A 17102-nucleotide genomic window follows, 5' to 3' on the forward strand; every position below is an offset into this window, starting at 1 on the left:
TTTCCAATGTTATGAATTCATGTTCTACATTTAAAAACATGATTCTGAGAACAGCTTCACCAGATATCAAAAGGAACCCTGCTACGAAAGAAGTTAAGAGATTCGGGGAAATGCTTGCCGATTGCCTTAACGATGAATGGACATGTTGTATGTTTACTAGCTCTTTCTCCCTGCTTGGCCTTTGCAAGTGCTGTATCCCCTACCTGGAATGTCTTCCTCCTTTTCTTCAATTCCTTTCATCCTGCTCAGACATCCCCTCCTCTGAGAAGCCCTCCTGACACACTGCCCCCCTGGCTGGGTCAGGAGCCTTACCTGGGCTACCTGAACTTCCCTCATAGCTCTCTGAGCTTCTCTGGCTTCCCCAGCCCTGGCCCCCCTGCCTATGTCCCCCTATCCTAGCCCTGACCACTCTGCCTGAGCTTCCTTCATCGCCACCACGAGTACTCTGTGCTGTTACTGTCTGATGCATAAACTGGTAACTGCAGTGTCCCCAACATCACAAAGCAGCCAGCTATGATCTGTTTACACTTAGTGAATGAAAGGGGATGACCAAAATCAGGGTCCCCCATCCCTTTCCTCCAGGACCTCCTGATCCCACCTACCTCGAAAGAAACCTCAGCCTCTTCTTCAGCTTCACTGTTCTCCGCTCCCTCCTCCAGGTGGCAGCTCTGGGGATAGAGCATCAGTTAGGGGTGATGGGGAACAGAGGAGATACCCCAGTTCACCCCCAGCCCTTTCAGTGGGCAGGCATGGCAGCTGGGGAAAAGGGGACCTGCCCTGGATGGGGGCAGGGTCTCACCTTTGCCATGATATCCGCATATGCCATATACAGGAAATCCTCATCCAGTTTGCTGAGGAAGTAATTGGGGAGATTGTCAGAACCCAGGAGAGAGGACCCCCATCTTATAGCAGCTTCCAGTTTTCCTTTGGAAAGCCACCCCGCCCCACGCTCAGGCTGTGTGGTTCACGCGGAGTAGACTGTCCATGGCCAGAGTGGGCCTGTGGTCAAGGCCGAGCCAAGCAGCACTTTCTATCTGTTCAGCCACAATAACAGGTCAGAAACGGTCATGTGGTCTGGCTGGTCCAGTGGAACTCATTTTGGGAGCTTTGCTGGAACTATTGGTGGAGGCGCTCCCTTTCCACTGGGATTGCTAAAATGGCGTGATGGAAGCCTGGAGTTTCTGGGTCCATCTTACCACCTGATGGCTCACTTGACAACTATAACCAACCACCTTGTCCTTGGGTCTCTTCAATAATAATAATAATAATAATAATAATAATAATAATAATAGTAGTAGTAGTAGTAGTAGTAGTAGTAGTAGTAGAAGTAATACCCAAGACCTATTAAATATTTATCCCATGTTAGTCCCTGTTCTGAGTGCTTCATATATATTAACACATTAATCCTCACAGAAATCCTATTAGGCACGTATATTTCTAGCTCCATTTTACCAGTGAGAAAACTGAGGCACAAAGAACCTTCTGAGCTAACGTTACACAGCTTGTACCAGAATTCAAACCTGGATAGTCTAACTCCAGAGTCACTGCTTTCCCAGAGGATGGAAAACAGGATACTTAGCTTCCCAGCCTCCCCGGTAGCCTGATGTCAAAATTCTGGCCTGAGATATGTGCAGAAGCCCAGCAAAGAGGGCTTCTCATCTTGGATAAAAAGATCTTGATCTTGCTTAGAGAAAAAAAGCCTCTCCTCTTCTTTCTGCCTGGCATGGGGTCATGTCTGGAAGTTCAGCATCCATCTTGTGATCACAAGGCAAAAGCTCAGAACGACAGTGCAGAAAGCCCGAACAAGTCTGTCAGCCTGAAGGACCCTGTGACTGTCACTCTGTGTCACTGCCCAGGCCTGGACTTTCTACCTCCTGACTTCACATTATATGAGAAAAATAAATCCCTGTGCGTCCATTTCTTCATCCACAGAAAGGAGTTGGTAAAAGTATCTCTCTCACAGTGTGAGGATTGAGAGAATACAGATGTCAAGTGCTTAGCATTGTGCCTGACACATAAACTCTTGCTAAATGTCCCGTTATTATCACCATCATCAGTAGCAGCACCCTTATTAGTGTCATCTATTCCCAGGACCGCCATTAGCCCATATGAAGACTGTGTGAATTAGAAAAAGGCCCCCTTCTTCACTTCCATCTGTTGAAAATTTGTCATAATAAACCGATTTTTTCCTCTAATATACTGATATTGTTTGAGCAAGACATTTTCTTCTAGAAAAACTCAAATCAATATTGCCTGTGATGTGACCCTTTCAGAAGAGATGGCCTTGTCAAGTGCTCAGCTGCCCAACGGTACATGGTGGCCCTGACTGTCCTAGTAAAGTGACATTGAAAGATCAGCCGTGGAGCTCCCCTAGGACACAGAGGATTTCTCTTGAGGAACAGAGAGGTTGATGGGGCAGGGAGGTAGAGGGTTTCTTACAGAGACGGAAGAAGGGTCCTCACCTCTTTTCAGTCAAGGCTGTGCGGCTGAAGTGCAGGACGAGCTGGTGCAGGGGGTCTGGCTTCTTCTCCTCCACCTCTTCCTCTTCCTCCTCCTGCTCCCCTGCTTTCTGGGGGGAGGGGTGGGACTTAGGGGAGGGGCTTCTGGAGTCCCCTCCTGTCTCCCAAAACGCCCTTCTGGGCTGGATGTTTTTCTCTTCCCTCACATCTTGCACCCTCCCTTACTTCTGCCCAAGCCAGGGGACGCCTTTCCCATACCCCTCGATGCGAAGGATGGCCCCTGGAGGTGTGCAATGGGCAGCCTCGCCCCCGGCCCTAGCCCTCTCTGCCCCCACATTCCCAGGCAGGCCCCAGCTCACTGAAAGGTCATCTATCATGCGGTCCTCAAAACTGTGGTCTTCAGTCAGGATCCATGTGGCCTTGTAGCTCTCCAGGAACATGTTACATGCCCGGTGCCTGCAAGGGGAGGGTGTGGGGCGAAGTGGGACCTTCTCCCCTCCACATCGCCTCATCTGACTTCCCACGCATCTGCCTCCCCCGACCATTCCTCAGGACCTCATCGGGTGGGCAGTCCATCCTCCTGCCTCCTCAGCCACTCCTTTCCCACGGCCCCGTTAGCTCTCCTCCTCCCTGGGGGTCTTACGTGGGCAGGTTGTACAGAGGGGTCATGCGGAAACAGGCAACGACCGCCCTTCGGCGCTGCTTGGACAAGAGCTTGTGCCACACAGCCTTCTTAGACTTGTAAGGGTGCTCGATCTGGGGGCGAGACAATCTGTCATGTCCTTACACTCTGCCCCTGGCCCGATCCCCACTTCTAGCTCCAAGTGAAACTGACGTCTGTGCCCCAGTCCAAATTCGGGCCGACTCACAGGGCCAAAGGAACACCTTAGCTCCACCAATAGAGTCAAAATCTGACCTGGACTTTACTTCCAAACCAAAATTTCTCCCCTTTGTCCCGCCCACAGGCCAAGGCCCCGCCCCAAGCCCAAGTCCCCCTCCCCCCCAGGTCCTGCCCACAGAGTCAAGGGCAAGTGAGTTCCCTGGGCCCGGCCGACATTCCCGGACCCGGGAGTTCTGCTGTCCCTGGCCCAAGGCTGAGCACCAGGTCGTGCCCCCTCAATCCAGCTTTTCCTGATCTAAGCCCTCGATTTACCAAAGCCCCACCCAGGCCCCCCACCCACAGCCTCAAGGGGCCCGCCTCTTGCCCCGCCCAAAGACCCAAGCTTCGGCCACTCGGCAGTAAGACCTCCTCCGCCCCGCCCACCTGCTCCAGATGGTAGAGCACCGCAGACACCTCCTGGACTCTGCGCACGATCTTCTCCGGGTCGTCGGCGTCCTCCTCGCGGCCGGGTAGGCCCCGGTACAGGGCCATCTGCCAGCGCAGAGAAGGGGAACCTTCAACCTGAGAGGAGAAAGAACAGCCGGCTGGCGTGAGGGCCTCTCCCCTGCCCGCTCCCTTCTCCGGCTGTCCCGCCCCTCTTTCGATGCTGTCACAATTTGATAAGGAGTACAAGTAAGGTGCTTCTTTCGATGCCTGGTAGATAGTAAGTGCTCCAACGTTGCCTATTATTGTTGCTATTATCCTGACGTGCCCAGATGCAGATTAAGGAGGCGTACCTTTCCCTGAAGGTGAAGGTTGTTTTGCAAAAATTCCCGGACTTCCTCATCTGTGTCTTTCTGGGGAAACATGACCAAGCTGGGTCACTTTGGAGGACCCAGTATCCTCCTTGACCCGCAACCCTTTCACTCCTAGGCCTGTCACCCCAGCAGCTGGTGAGAGGTTTGTGTGGGGAGGATCTGAGAGAAACCAAAGGATTCGAAAGTCAGGAGTGGTTAGGGGGTGAGGGGTCTTAGAGGCCACAGAAGCACCTTGAAGAGACGGTAAGGATTAGAGGGGCCTCGTGGGGCTGTGAGAGGAGGTGGGGGTGACACGAGGACATCCTCAAAGGTCAAATAAGGCCACAGAGGGATTACCGAAAGTCAGAGGAGGGTCAGAGTTGGGCTTCGAGTCAGCGGGAAATGGGCAGGGAGTTCTGGAAGATCAGAGGGGTGAGGGGGGTTATAAGGGAGATGGCAGGTCAGCAGAGGTCATGGAGTTGACATGGAGGCCAAAGTGAGAGTCAGCAGGGTGGGGGTTCCTTGAGGTCCCAGGAGATGGGGGCCCGCCAGGACCAAATGGAAGGGTCAAAGGGTCAAAGGGGCCCTGGAGGGCTCTTTGAGGTCTTGGCAGGACCCAACAGGTCCTGAGAGGAGCTTGAGGTCCTGAAGGAAGGAGCCTTTAGGATTCTAGGAAAGGAGGTGCTTGTGATACAAGGGGAGAAGTCAGTGGTCTTCAGGGCCCCCGGGGTGGGGGAGGTTAGTAGGTTGTCAGGGTGCATAGCAGGGTCCTGGGAGGAGGTTCTAGGGGGTCTCAGGCAGGATACTGGGAGGGTTTCTTAGAGTCTCTGAGGCTGAAAAGGATCGGGGGTTGTTATCCCATACAAGGGATAAGTAGGGTCCTGGAGGCCTCCTTGGGGTCCCAGAGGGTTTAACAGAGTCTGGGGGCAGGGTCAATTGATCCCCAGGATTGCTATGACCTCAGAGGATTAGGTGTGGACCTGGAGAAGGGGCCATTAGAATTTTGTGGGGCTACTTAGGGTTACAGGGTGCTCACTGGGCCCCTGAGAGTTTTGGGAGGCTCAGCTGGATGTCAATAGAGTCCAGAGGAAGGGGCTAGCAGGGCCCTGAGGGAAAGAGATGGTGAGCTGGAGGGCTCAGTGGGGACCCAGAGGTTCAGGGGAGGACCAGTGGAGTCATAAGGGGCTCAGTGGGTCCCAACAAGTTTGGGGAGGTCTTGGTAGAAGGCTCAGAGTTTCAGGGGTGCTAATGGTATCTCAGGTGGAGTCTGCTCAGAGTCCTAATGGGTTTGGTTGGCATAGTTCTGGGGGAGGGTGTTCAGTTGAGTATCCCTGAAGCCTCAACCTGGTCCTTGGGTCCTGGGGTCTTAGTGGCATTTCTGGGTTTCAGGGAAGGTCCTTAAGTCCCAGGGCTCTGGCAGTACCCCGAGTAGGGTCCTCAGCATCTTGGGGGAAAGCTCAGGGCATCCTAGGGGCCCTGTGAACCCTCAGGTCCTGGAGGATTCAGTAGGGTTTTAAGGGGGGCTCCCAGTGGGATCCTGGGGTTCAGCAGGGCCTCGGGGGCTTGTGGGGTGCTGAGTGGGATCCTGGCAGGTTTCCAGAAGGGGGTCGGGCAGGCACCAGGGCGTAGCGAGTCTTGGCCAGCGTGATGAGGTCCTGGTCAGTGGGTGCACACATGTTCAAGCCAATGGGCAGCATCTTCTTGAGTGTGGCCACAATCAGCGACGTCTGCACAGAGTACCGGTCCCCTCGGCGCTTCTTCTTCGTGCGTTCCTGGTCTGAGCCACCTGACTGTGGGGACATGGGGCTCAGTACTAGGCTGAGTCCCAGCCTGGCCCCATGCTCCAGCCCCACTCCACACTCCAGCCCCCTGCCTGGATACCAGGCAGCCCCTCCCCGATCTCAGAGTCTGCTTCAGTTTCCACCCTATACTTTGCGGATCTTTCACTTCAGACCCCCAGCCCCGACCTCCCAGACCCATGCCCTATCCCAGATTCCAACTTCTACCCCACCCTTCGGATCCCCCCCAAATTCCAGGCCTTTCTCGACCTCTGGCAGTCTTCTCCTAGAATCCCCTAAGAACAACCAACACAACCCTCAAAAAACATGCACACCCCCACACTTCATATCCCGAGACTGAGTTCCCAAGAATGAAAGCCGCAGAACCGTAGCATTCCACGAGACAAGAGAAGTTGGAAGAAACAGAGGAACACGGAGAGACCGAGACCGACAAGGAGACAGGAAGACAGAGAAGCAAGAGAGATCCTGAAAGATCTGGAAGCAGGAACACGGGGCACGGTGTCCCACAGCCGTGTTCGGAAGCCTGGGGTGCAGCCCTGTGGCTGAGGCCACCCGGTCATGCGAATGAGGAGCCCTGGTAACAAGCTTCGGCCAGTGCCACATCCACGCTGGCTCACAATGTGGAGGCCGCACATGCAGCATCTCACTGAGTCCTCGCAGAGTCCTGGGCCAGGGCCGCTGGCTGAATGCCGCCAGAGGCTCAGAGGATAAGACCGTTGACCAAGGTCACACAGCCAACTGCCAGAATCAGGATTCTAACCCAAGTGTGTCTGATTCCAGAGCCCAAGCTTTAAACCCACCATGCGCGTGCCTGTCCCAACCCCGTTTCTGTTCCTCAAGACCTCAGCCCACAATGCTTCGATGCTTTGGGGAAAGCTGAGAGGTGTTCTTTTTCTTTCTTTCTTTCTTTTTTTTAACAGAAGTTAAAAAAAAAGTGAAATTTCCCAAAGCTGAGGGTTGGGAAGGGAATGGATGGTTGGGGACAGGGGGGAAGGCATGAGGAGAGAGGAGGATGACAGCTGGGAGCCATGGTGAGGGTGGGGAACCCGGACAGGGGTGTTCTGGAGGGAGTGCAGAGGCTGGGGTTTGTGGGGAACAAGGTATTAGCCAAGAGCCACCATGCAGAAGGTTCCAGATGAGGGGCTGACCTGTACGTCTCCCTCCTGCTTCATCAGGTGGCAGACAGAGACAAGAAGGGTTACCCCAGTCCCTCAGAGAACCCCAGGCCCAACTCCAAGTTGACCCGGCCCCGGCCCCTCTGCCCCACCCAGCACACCTCCCCCAGCTGGGCTCTCCCAGACCCTGACTCAGCGGAAAGTGTAAGGAGAGGGGGAAGGGGGACATGGGATAAGGGGGACCTGAGAGGAAATGGGACATGAGAGAGGAGGAAGCTGTGAGGGCTGCAGGGAATGCGACCGGGATGGGGCAGCTGGAGGGGTGCGTAGGAAGCCCTGGGGGGTGTTCCCTCCCTCCCTCCCCGCTCAGTCCACCTCCCAGAGCAAAGCACCCACCTTGGCCATTTTGCTCTTGTTGTCTGCAGTCAGAAACGACATGTTGTTGATCTCATTCTGGACCACGAAGTTCTGCTCCTCACGCTTAAAGTTCTGGTAGGGGAGGCAGTGTGTGTCGGGGTTCAGACGGCCGTGGCGGGGAGGGAAGGGTGTCTCAGGGCAGCAGAGGGTGGAGACGGGGGGACTCACGTGGGACTTGGACCAGTAGATGAAGATCTCGCCCACCATCCTGAACAGCTCCTCGGCACTGGGGTCAGGCTCTGTCAGCCAGTGGGCCCTGGGGGGTGGGGAAGGGGCTGGTGAGGCATGGGGGTGGGACACACAGGAGAGGGGACAACAGAGATCTCAGGGAAAGGGATCAAGGGGACCAGTAGACTGCAATGGGAGGCAGGAGTTTTCCATGGTCATCTGGCCATTCGGATGATTTAAAAATTTTGAATGACCATTCCTTTAAATTTTCTTTTCTTTAACCTTTCTATTGAAGTACAACATACATATGAACTGTCAACTTGATGAATTATCACCAAATGAATACACTGTGTAACCACTACCCAAGTCAAGAAATAGAGTACTTCTAGTTCCCACTACCGCCCTAGTGCCCCTCCCAGCCACTCCCCCTTCCTTCCTCTTGAAAAATGACCCTTGTCTTGACCCATGGACCGTGAATTATTTTTGTCTGTCTTTGAATGTTACATAAATAGATGATACAACATGTATTCTATTTCTTATTTTCCTGGCTTCTTTCATTTAACATGATGCTTGCGAGATTCATCCGCATTGATGTGTGCTGCATGCCACGTTGTGCATTTTCATTGCTGTGTGGTAACGTTGCTGTGTAGTATTCCACTGTGTAAATATACCACAGTTTCCTTGTTCAAACTCTTCGACCCAGCATCCCACTCCTAGGAATCTACCCTACAGCAGTACCCTCTGGTGAGCACAAAGATAGATGTGCAAGTAGGTGTCCAGCATGCATGCCGCCACTTCCCATTTCTGCTTCCTGACAGACGTGGCTCATGGATTGGAGCACTGTTTTTCACGAAGCCCTGGGACAACCTTAAAATCTTTTTTCAGCCAGGATGGAACTTGGAATTGAAACTTATTTGCTATCCCTGGATTAGGCTGCACCCAGGAGCCAATATTCTTTAAACAACGCTTCTGATTTGGGGAGATGTTAGCAATTGGTTGAAACCCGCACGTGCCCTTTTATTAAAGACCTATGTTTCCGGGGAAAATGAGGCTGGTCACATCTGCACTGTCTTCTTTTCCTCTCCTGACATTGGAGGAAGGCCTGACGATTGGGCTTCACTGCACAAGTTTCAGACACCCCCCCCATCAACCCAAGCCTGGAGACCCAGTGCTGGAAGGAGAAGCAGGCTCCTTCCTGTTGACGCGGCAACCACTCAGGGGCTCAGGTTCGGGAGGGGAGCAAACAGCAGCGGGCTGGATTCTTGGGGGTCAAACGCAATGGGGACAATGGGAAGATGGTTAAGTGAGAACTGTAAGAAGTTTATAACAAGCCAGAAGGCGAGGGGTCAGATGGGGTTCAGGGAAGCCGGAGGTCAGGCCGCAGTGTGTATGCGGGGACGGCTGGGGACATGCTGACCTGTTGTTGTCCACGTAGCGGATGAGCAGTGGATAGAGAGCGTACAGGTCCCGGCAGAGCACAGAGAACTCATCCCGCACCAGGATCTCCCCCTCCTCAGCTTCCGCCTTAGCCTCCAGGCGCAGCTGCTCCTCCTCGGCCACCACCTTCCCCGCCCGCTTGCACAGCCGCCCGATGGTCGGGATGAAGTGTGAGTGCAGGAGCTCGGGCCGGGCCCGGCTCACAATAGGCTGGGCAAACACTGCAGGAGCAAACGGGGGGCACTCACTGCTGGCTGGCCTCTGACTCCAGCATCTGACCTGTAACCTCTGATCTCACCTCTGACCTCTCTGCTCCCGTCCCATCCCAGCAGCTATCATGGACCCTGGCATGACCATGGCCTCTGACGCCAGCACTACCTCCAGTCTCACTCCTGATCTTGGGCCCTAACCTCTGACATAGCCCCCGAACCTGACCTAAACCTGTGACCCTAGTCTGACACAAGTCCCTGACCTCTGGCCCCAATAAGTGAATCCTAATTTAATATCTTACCCTAGCTCATGACCTCTCACCCCAGTCTGTAACCTCTGAGCTGGCTCAAACCCAGACTCTTCCCTCACTACATGATTTCTGACTATGACCTCTGGCTTCTTGCCCCAGCCTCTGACCCCTGACTCTGGCCTCCGATCCTAGCCCTGATCTCTAGTTTGACCCAATTTTTAACACAGAACTTCTGAACCAGGAATCTCAACCCTTTAAAGACTCATTTCTTGATCTCTAATCTATAATCCCTTTCGTATCAGGGACCTTGACCTCATCCTCTGACCCTTTGTCTAAGGAACCCAGGCTTCTGACCCAGCTCCTTACCCCCGACCTAAGGTTCCAAAGTTCCAGAAATTCAGAATCCAGCTTGGAGGACTTCCCAGACCCATCCATCCACCCCAGACCCTCTGAGTCTGAGATTCTGAACTCTCACTATGACCCCTGGCCTTTTACTGTGAGACAACCTAGACCCTGACCCCCGAACTTCCAGGAGACCATGGAAGCCAGCATCTCCCGCTCAGACCATCAGATCGAGGGGCCCTGGCCCTCCGAGTCAATGCCTCCCAGACGCACCAGCGAGCCGCTTCATCCACGAGGCCTCATCGATGCCCAGGTTGTTGACGATGATTCGCAGGATGTTCCCCAGCAGGGAGTTGAGGTGGTCAGAGGTGACAGCTGTGCAGGGCGGGGGGGCCCCAGCGGGCAGGGCGGGTGGGGGCATCTCAGGTCCGCGCTCCCACCAGCGGGGCAGATAGCTGCACAGCATGGGCAGAGTGATCTCGATGACATGTGGCATCTCCGTGTAGCGGGCCCCCGACTCGGCCAGCCCCCTGATGTCTGCCATGAGCCGCTCCAGCATTGGGATGTCGGGACACATCTCTTCCACGCTGTTGGGGAGCCCTAGGACTGGGGAGCAGAGAAGGGTCAGGGCATGCCAACCCATCACCCCCGGACCTCAGTGTCCATACCACAAACCAGGGCCCTCACAAACTCTGGGATTTCCCAATCCGGAGCACCCCCGATCCTCAGCCCCTCAGAGCCCAGACTGGGCCATACCGCCCCCCCACAGTGGGCTTTCACCCGGCCCCGTGCTGAGTGGAACAGAACGCCAACAACTGCCCCAGCCCACACAACTTACTGGCCCGCTCCCGGGGAGACTTGGTGGTGTACACCGAGCAGGCGTTGTACTCATTCAGCTGAGGCTCCAGGAACGCGACCGGCATGGCCGCTGCCAGGCGGGCCAGGCACTCCCCAAGCGCTGGCCGCAGCCTAAAAAAGGGGGCTCCTCAGCTGCCAGGTAACCCCCACCCACACCTGGGGCCCAGCCCAGCTTCCACGGACCTGGGGCCCAGCTCCCCAGCACCTTTTAGAGCAGATCCGCCACTCGGCGGTTGGCACCGGGCTCCCTGAGTGCCCTCTTGCTCCATAGGTGATTCCGCCTCAGGAGGGCCCACGTGGGCACTGCCAGGGCCTGCCCCAGTGTCCCCAGCGTGCAGTGGTTCCTGTGTGCCACCTTTGTTTCTTGGGCCCCCTGCTAGGGCAAGCTTATTCTCCAGCGGAAAACCACCTGGTCCCTGTGCCCGCCTGCCTGCCCCTGCCCCAGCTGGTGGCCTCGGCTTCCTTCGCTGGCCTTCCCCCGAGTTCCCTCACGTGGCCACCCTGGGGAACTGCAGCTGCCACCGTGCGCGTGTCTGCTGTTGAAGACTCTGAACATCTCCCCTGCTTTTCACCCCACCATCTTCTCCTGTGCCCTCCCTTCCTTGAGCCCCCACAGTCCCAAACTATGGCTCTCCCTCCTTACTTTTCCACATAAGAGTTCCTGGTCGTTCCTAGAGAGTAGATACTGCACAGCGTTCGGTAGCACGAGACCTGGACATCATCCACTGAAGGAGAGAGCGGGGTGAGGCTGGGTGTGAGGGTCGGGGATGCACCTACCATACCAGTCTCCCCACCCCTCTCCCTTGTCTCCAAGTGGTGGGTAAGAGCAGGGGCTGTAAAGCCAGCCTGCCATTTACGAGTTTTGAGATTCAAGCAAATACCACGCTCTTGGCTTCAGTTTTCTTATCTGTAAGATGGGGATAATTATAGTATCTTCTTCATGGAGGTTGTTGTGAAGATCAAACGAGTCAATACTTGGAAAGCAATGAAAACAAGGTACCCAGCAGGCACTCAGTAGAGGCTAGTTTTGTTCTCTCCTCAGAGGGGAGTCATGGTCTTTTCTATGATAGTGATGGACACTCTCTGGAAAACTGCCAACGAACGTGCAATCCTGACTACAACTTTAGGTTGGCCACCCGCTCCCCAGGGGGCCAGGATAAGAACCTCATCAACTTCGCAAGAGTCACGAGGCAAAGGGAGGGCAGGGGAGCTGTTCTAGACTGAAAAGAGCCTACGGAGCCACGAGAGAAACTTCGCTGGATTCCGACTCTTAAAAAAATTCAAAGACATTTTGAGGGTAATAGGGAAACTTAAACAGGAGAGAGATCAACACGGCGTTTACGTGAGAGAAGGTTCTTATTCTAGGAGACGCAGGCTGAATATTTAGGGACGAGATGTCGCTATGTGTGGAAGTCAGATTCAAAAGTTTAACAAAAAAGTTTGCAGATCCTTTTACCCATAGAGTGAAAGGTAAAGCAAATGGGGCAAATTCATAATAATTCTCTTCCTTCAACTCTTCCGTATGTTTTTAAATTTTCAAAATAAAATGTTGGGGTGAGAGGAGCACCCGTCGGAGCACTGCCTTTCTTACTTTTATCACTAGGTTTTAATTTCCAACAGACGGCGAACTGAGACATGGCCCCACTCTCCCCGCCGTCCCCACAGCCCATCGGCCCTACAGACCATCCTGGTCACCTCCCCCTGGGCGTCCCCTGGGCCCCTCACAACCACTGAGTCCCAAACTGTTACTTCTCCCACAAACTTGTTACTTCTTCCAATCTGTCTCATGGAGGCCCCACTGTCCCCAGGTCCCCAGGCCAGGGCCTTGAGCCTCACGCTGAACAGCTTCTGCGCGCCTCTGCCTCCAGCCCTTCCTGCTCTTTCGAACACAGCATGTCATGACATGCACTGGGTGTTTCACCTTGCCTGTGTCTCTTCAGCGACGCCACGTTACACATTGTGTGACCTCTGTCACGAGATCCCAGGCAAGGTCACGGACCACAGGTGCCATTTGGTTGGATAAATATGGCAGACACTGCTGACTGACTTCCAGAAGGCTCTTACCTTCTTTCATTCTTCTCTTCTTCCTAGTAATAGATCTCACGCGACCTCCCAAGGTAAAGGCTAATTCCCAGCCTCCCTGCAGCAGCACGGGGCCACGTTCTAAGTTCCGGCCCATGGGATGGATTTAAGCAGAAGTGATGCGGACCACTTTTAGGTTGTTCTTTAAAAAGAACGGAGGGGCCCCCCTCTTTGCTTTTTGCCCTTTCCTGCTGGCTAGAATGAGGACGTAATGGTGTGCCATCTCGGACCATATAGATAAAGGCAATACTTCAGAGATGGCAGAGCAACAAGATGGGGGGAACCTGGGATCCTAACGTTATGATCCACGTACAAGTAGATTGTTACATGCGAAGGAAATACACTTCTATCTTGCTTGAGCTATGGTGATTTAAGGTCTTTTAATAGAGCTGCTGAACTCACATCCTAATAAATTCATTCTATCACCTATTAATTTACCGAATGCACGCTTTGCTTACAGCAGTAAACCCACCCAATAAATACACATTTAAACACCTGAGGATTCTATCAGATACACAGGAATGGGTGGTGGTGGCTGAACTGGATCCCTAACCCCTGCCCTCAGCGTCAGGAGCCCTTACAGATGACATCATCTCCAAACTGGTGCTGGGCGATGTGCTGGAAGAGGGTGGTGAGGACAGGCAGCAGCGCCACGGTGGTGTAGGTGAGGTTCTGGCCCACACCCTTCACTTGCGTGCGTGCCTGTGACACTTTGCCTAGCCGCAGGTTCTCCACCATCTTCTCGATGTCCTCTGAGGCACTCTCAAAGAAGGAACGAAGGCCAGCCTTCACAATCTCAGGGCCTGACTTCATCACCGTCCTAGGAAGGAAGTGGGGGCACCCCAGTTCTAGAATCTGGGAGTCTAGATTTCAGAGAGTCTAGGAGTGGGAACTATGACCTGTAGCCCTACCTGGCATCCAGGGAGCGTGCCAGGATGTGAAGACAGTTGACCACAGCTGGGGCATCCGTCCCTGAGGGAAGAAGACAGGACAGGATGAAGGAAGGGCTAAAGGACAGTACCTCTCTCTACATCCACCCCGACTGATCTCTGCCCACATCCACCCCACCCTGCCCGGACTGCCAAAGGCCCTCTTCTTTCCCCGTCCAGGCCTTGACCCCTCTGCCTGACCCTCCCCAATTCCAGCCCTGACCCCTCAGGCCATCGCTGTCTGGCGATGAGTCTGTTTCCCCCGCCAGCCTGGGAGCTCGAGGAGGGCAAGTCCCAAGACTGGCCCAGTCTCTGCCCTGTCCTCAGAACTACCCAGCCCATGTCAGGTCCAGAAGGAGAATACAGTGTAGGTTGTTCAAATTAAGCTTAAACCTGGGCCATGTTTCTTCAGGGTGGGGTTGATGATGAGGGGAAGAGAAGGGAGATTAGGAAGAAGGGCTCGGGGAGCAGAGCTACTTACCAAAGAGAGAGACTCGGTGACGGACAAGAGCGGCAAGCTTGCAGAAGAGGCTGGCGATAGAGGAAGGGATGGAAGGACAGGAGAGACCGGGATTGAGGACTCCAAAGGGACAAGGACAGTGGCGACACAATGAGAGGCAGGAACAGGGAAAGAGGGACAGAAGACAGAGCCAGGAGGAGGTAGGATGATGGGGAAGAAAACAAAAGAGACGGAAGGGGTGGGGGGAGGGGCAGAGGGATGAGCAAGCTCGAAAGTCACGGGGCAATAACTGCCACATTGTGGGGTGGGGAGGCTGGTCTGCCTTTCTGACAGGGCAACCGGTTCGTCCCAGTTTGCCTGAAAGTCCTGTGTCCTGGGAAACCCCTCAGTCCTGGGCACACCAGGACGGTTGGTCACCCCAGCCCTTTAATCACCTCTGCGGGTAGAGTGGTCAGTGCCCAGTACCCAGGGACAGAACCCCTAAGGTTCAAGGTTGAGAGTAAAAGGTCCAGGAATTCAATGCTGTGAGGTCAAGGGGCTGGGTCAGAGAGCACAGGGCAGCCCACCTGGTGATCATTTCCTTCTCCTTGTTGGAGGCGTGGCCACCACTGCCCAGCACTTTGGCAGGTGTGGACAGGAAATACAGGCAGTGGTTGGTGAAGTACTGCTTGATCAAAGGGAGCAGGATCTGGGGGTGGAGTGGGGAAGAGAAGAGGGAGACCGGGTAAAGGATGATGAGAGCCCACCCAGTCTCCAGCCCCCTCCAGCTTCTGAGCCCACCTCTGACCTTGGCAAAGAATTTAATCTCTTGTTCATGCGGGGACTTTTCCACTCGTCCACTGCTGACCACAGCGTCTGGTGGGGGAGGGCAAATAGGGGTCACTGTGGGTTCAAGGCTAGGGAACTCAGGGTATTCTGATGAGGCAGTTAGGATATGATGGGAAATAAACTCTTGACATGAAATCACCTCTGTTATCTTTGAAATAAACCTCTCTCTCCTACCTTTCTTTGGCTCCCCTAACTCCTTGATCAAACCCTTCCTGAGGCTGCAAATGGGAAAGAGGACAAACTGGGGTGGGGTAAGGCCACGGACCACCCCGCTCCTCACCTATCACAAGGCCTTTTCTTCCTGAACACCAATACCCAGAACCGAGTAAATTTGGAATAAAAGACTGATGAACCAAATGAAGCAAGAAGTTGATATCGTTCAAGTTAAAATAGAAATCAATTTCAAACATAATAATGGTGATAGTAATAATTAATACTATTAAAACAATAATGCCGACTTCAATTATTAGACACTTGCTATGTCCCTGGCACTGTGAGAAAGTCCTTGCACCATCTCCTCCCACCTCGGAGGTCTGTATACAGTAAGTCCTCACTTAACATCCTCGCCAGGTTCTTAGAAACCGTGACTCTAAGCAAAACGGTGTATGAGGAAACCAGTTTGACCATAGGCTAATTGATATAAAGAAGGGTTGAGTTCCTATGGCATATTTCTGATCACAAAAACATCACCAACCTTCTGATAAAGACCCAAAACAATTCTAATAAGTGTGAGCTCTACGTATTTTCAAGAAACTCCACTCTTGGACCTGCCGCTGTCGCCTCTCTGACCCCATTTGCTCTCTCTCCTCCTCCGTCCTCTGCTGCAGCCACACACGCCTAATACCGATAGCAGGGACCTCTCAGAGCCTTTGCACTGGCTGTTCCTCTGCCTGGAATACTCTCCCAGACGTCCCCACTGTCCCCACTGCCCCCTCCCTGGCTCCTTCAAGGTCATCCAGGAATCCTCCCCTCCCCACACTCCTCGGCGGGCTCTTCTTCCCATAACACTAACCACCTTTCCGCATGCCAAGTGATTTAGTTATTTCTGATGTTAATTGTCTGAATCCACCCACAGGACTGCAAGCTGCAAGACAGGGATCTTTGTCTTGTTCGCTGTTTATCATCGACACCGAGAACACTGTTTGGCACAGCAATTAGACGAGGAGGGGAAGGAGACGCGCATGAACTGGGTCCCGGGTAGGGCGGGCATCAGGGAGGGACTTCTCCGTACCGAGGTGGGCGATAAACTCCTGGGAAATGTCCATCCAGCGCAGCAGCTGCTGCAGGAAGCCAAAGGCGAACCGTTTCTCAATGGAAGACGTATCCAGCTCCATGTCCTTAAGGCCTCTGCGTGGAAGGGCGGAGGGAGGGGTCAGCCCAGACCAAGAACGCCGTGTCCCACCCTCCTCCAGCCCCGCGCCTGCTCCCCTAGGCCCCGCATCTACAGACTTCTGCCTCACCCTGGGTCTCCCAAAGTTTCTAGCTCCTCCCTGGACTGGACTCACCTCAGTTCTCCAGGCCCCACCCCCTGAGCATCCGCCTCCCTCTGGCCCCGCCGCCACGCTCGAGTCCCCGCGCTCTTAGCCTCTTCCCCTCTTTGGCCCCTCCTCCGCCACCCCCTCCTGGGTTCTCCCGGCTTCCGCCCTGCAGGTTCTGCCCCTGCTCCCCCACCGCTCCCAGGCCCAGGGCTCAGCCTACGTGCCTGGTGACCGCATAACCGTTCATCTGCAGGAACTTCAGCAGCTCCTGGGCCTTCTCTCGATCTCGTGCTTTCTCCTTGGCCGTGAGCGTGTCATAGGGGACCAGCAGGGGGTGGGTCCCACCACCTGGGGCGGCAAAGACAGAAATCAGGGTGCTGGGAAGGACCCGCCCGCTCGCACTGAAGTGGGTCCTTCAGTTGAGAGTTTGTATAATTATAGTAATAAAGACAGAGATAAGCATAATCGAAACCCTGCTTTCCGATGCGCGCACAGCCTCGCCACAACCCTACGTAGTAAACGCTGTTATCCCCACTGTAAAAACGCAGAAACGGACGTTCTGGGGTGTAAAAGCAATTGTTGAAGATGAGAGCCTCACGACTCTAACGTAGGCCCTTTATGATTCCGGAACCTGTAACTAGGGGACTGCGGAG

At 54.3% G+C, this 17102-nt stretch overlaps 1 protein-coding gene across 1 annotated transcript in view; it reads right to left on the reverse strand.

Annotated features, from left to right (window-relative positions):
• The window catches only part of RYR1 (ryanodine receptor 1), a 106363-nt gene that overhangs the window by 37671 nt on the left and 51590 nt on the right, over positions 1 to 17102 (reverse strand). Inside the window, exons 57-77 of the mRNA XM_039854913.1 lie at positions 16674 to 16797; positions 16203 to 16318; positions 14931 to 14998; positions 14710 to 14831; positions 14165 to 14214; positions 13666 to 13726; positions 13336 to 13574; positions 11316 to 11397; positions 10653 to 10783; positions 10088 to 10420; positions 8993 to 9233; positions 7576 to 7663; positions 7387 to 7479; positions 5696 to 5866; positions 4077 to 4136; positions 3724 to 3861; positions 3103 to 3215; positions 2819 to 2915; positions 2463 to 2569; positions 800 to 851; positions 603 to 668 (exon numbers count right to left, since the gene is read on the reverse strand). Coding sequence (XP_039710847.1) covers positions 603 to 668; positions 800 to 851; positions 2463 to 2569; positions 2819 to 2915; positions 3103 to 3215; positions 3724 to 3861; positions 4077 to 4136; positions 5696 to 5866; positions 7387 to 7479; positions 7576 to 7663; positions 8993 to 9233; positions 10088 to 10420; positions 10653 to 10783; positions 11316 to 11397; positions 13336 to 13574; positions 13666 to 13726; positions 14165 to 14214; positions 14710 to 14831; positions 14931 to 14998; positions 16203 to 16318; positions 16674 to 16797 — 2552 coding nt within the window. The remainder of the gene's footprint in view (positions 1 to 602; positions 669 to 799; positions 852 to 2462; positions 2570 to 2818; positions 2916 to 3102; positions 3216 to 3723; positions 3862 to 4076; positions 4137 to 5695; positions 5867 to 7386; positions 7480 to 7575; positions 7664 to 8992; positions 9234 to 10087; positions 10421 to 10652; positions 10784 to 11315; positions 11398 to 13335; positions 13575 to 13665; positions 13727 to 14164; positions 14215 to 14709; positions 14832 to 14930; positions 14999 to 16202; positions 16319 to 16673; positions 16798 to 17102) is intronic.

This window comes from Pteropus medius, unplaced genomic scaffold (genome assembly GCF_902729225.1).
Source record: "Pteropus medius unplaced genomic scaffold, Ma_sr-lr_union100, whole genome shotgun sequence".
NCBI classification, from domain to species: domain Eukaryota; kingdom Metazoa; phylum Chordata; class Mammalia; order Chiroptera; family Pteropodidae; genus Pteropus; species Pteropus medius.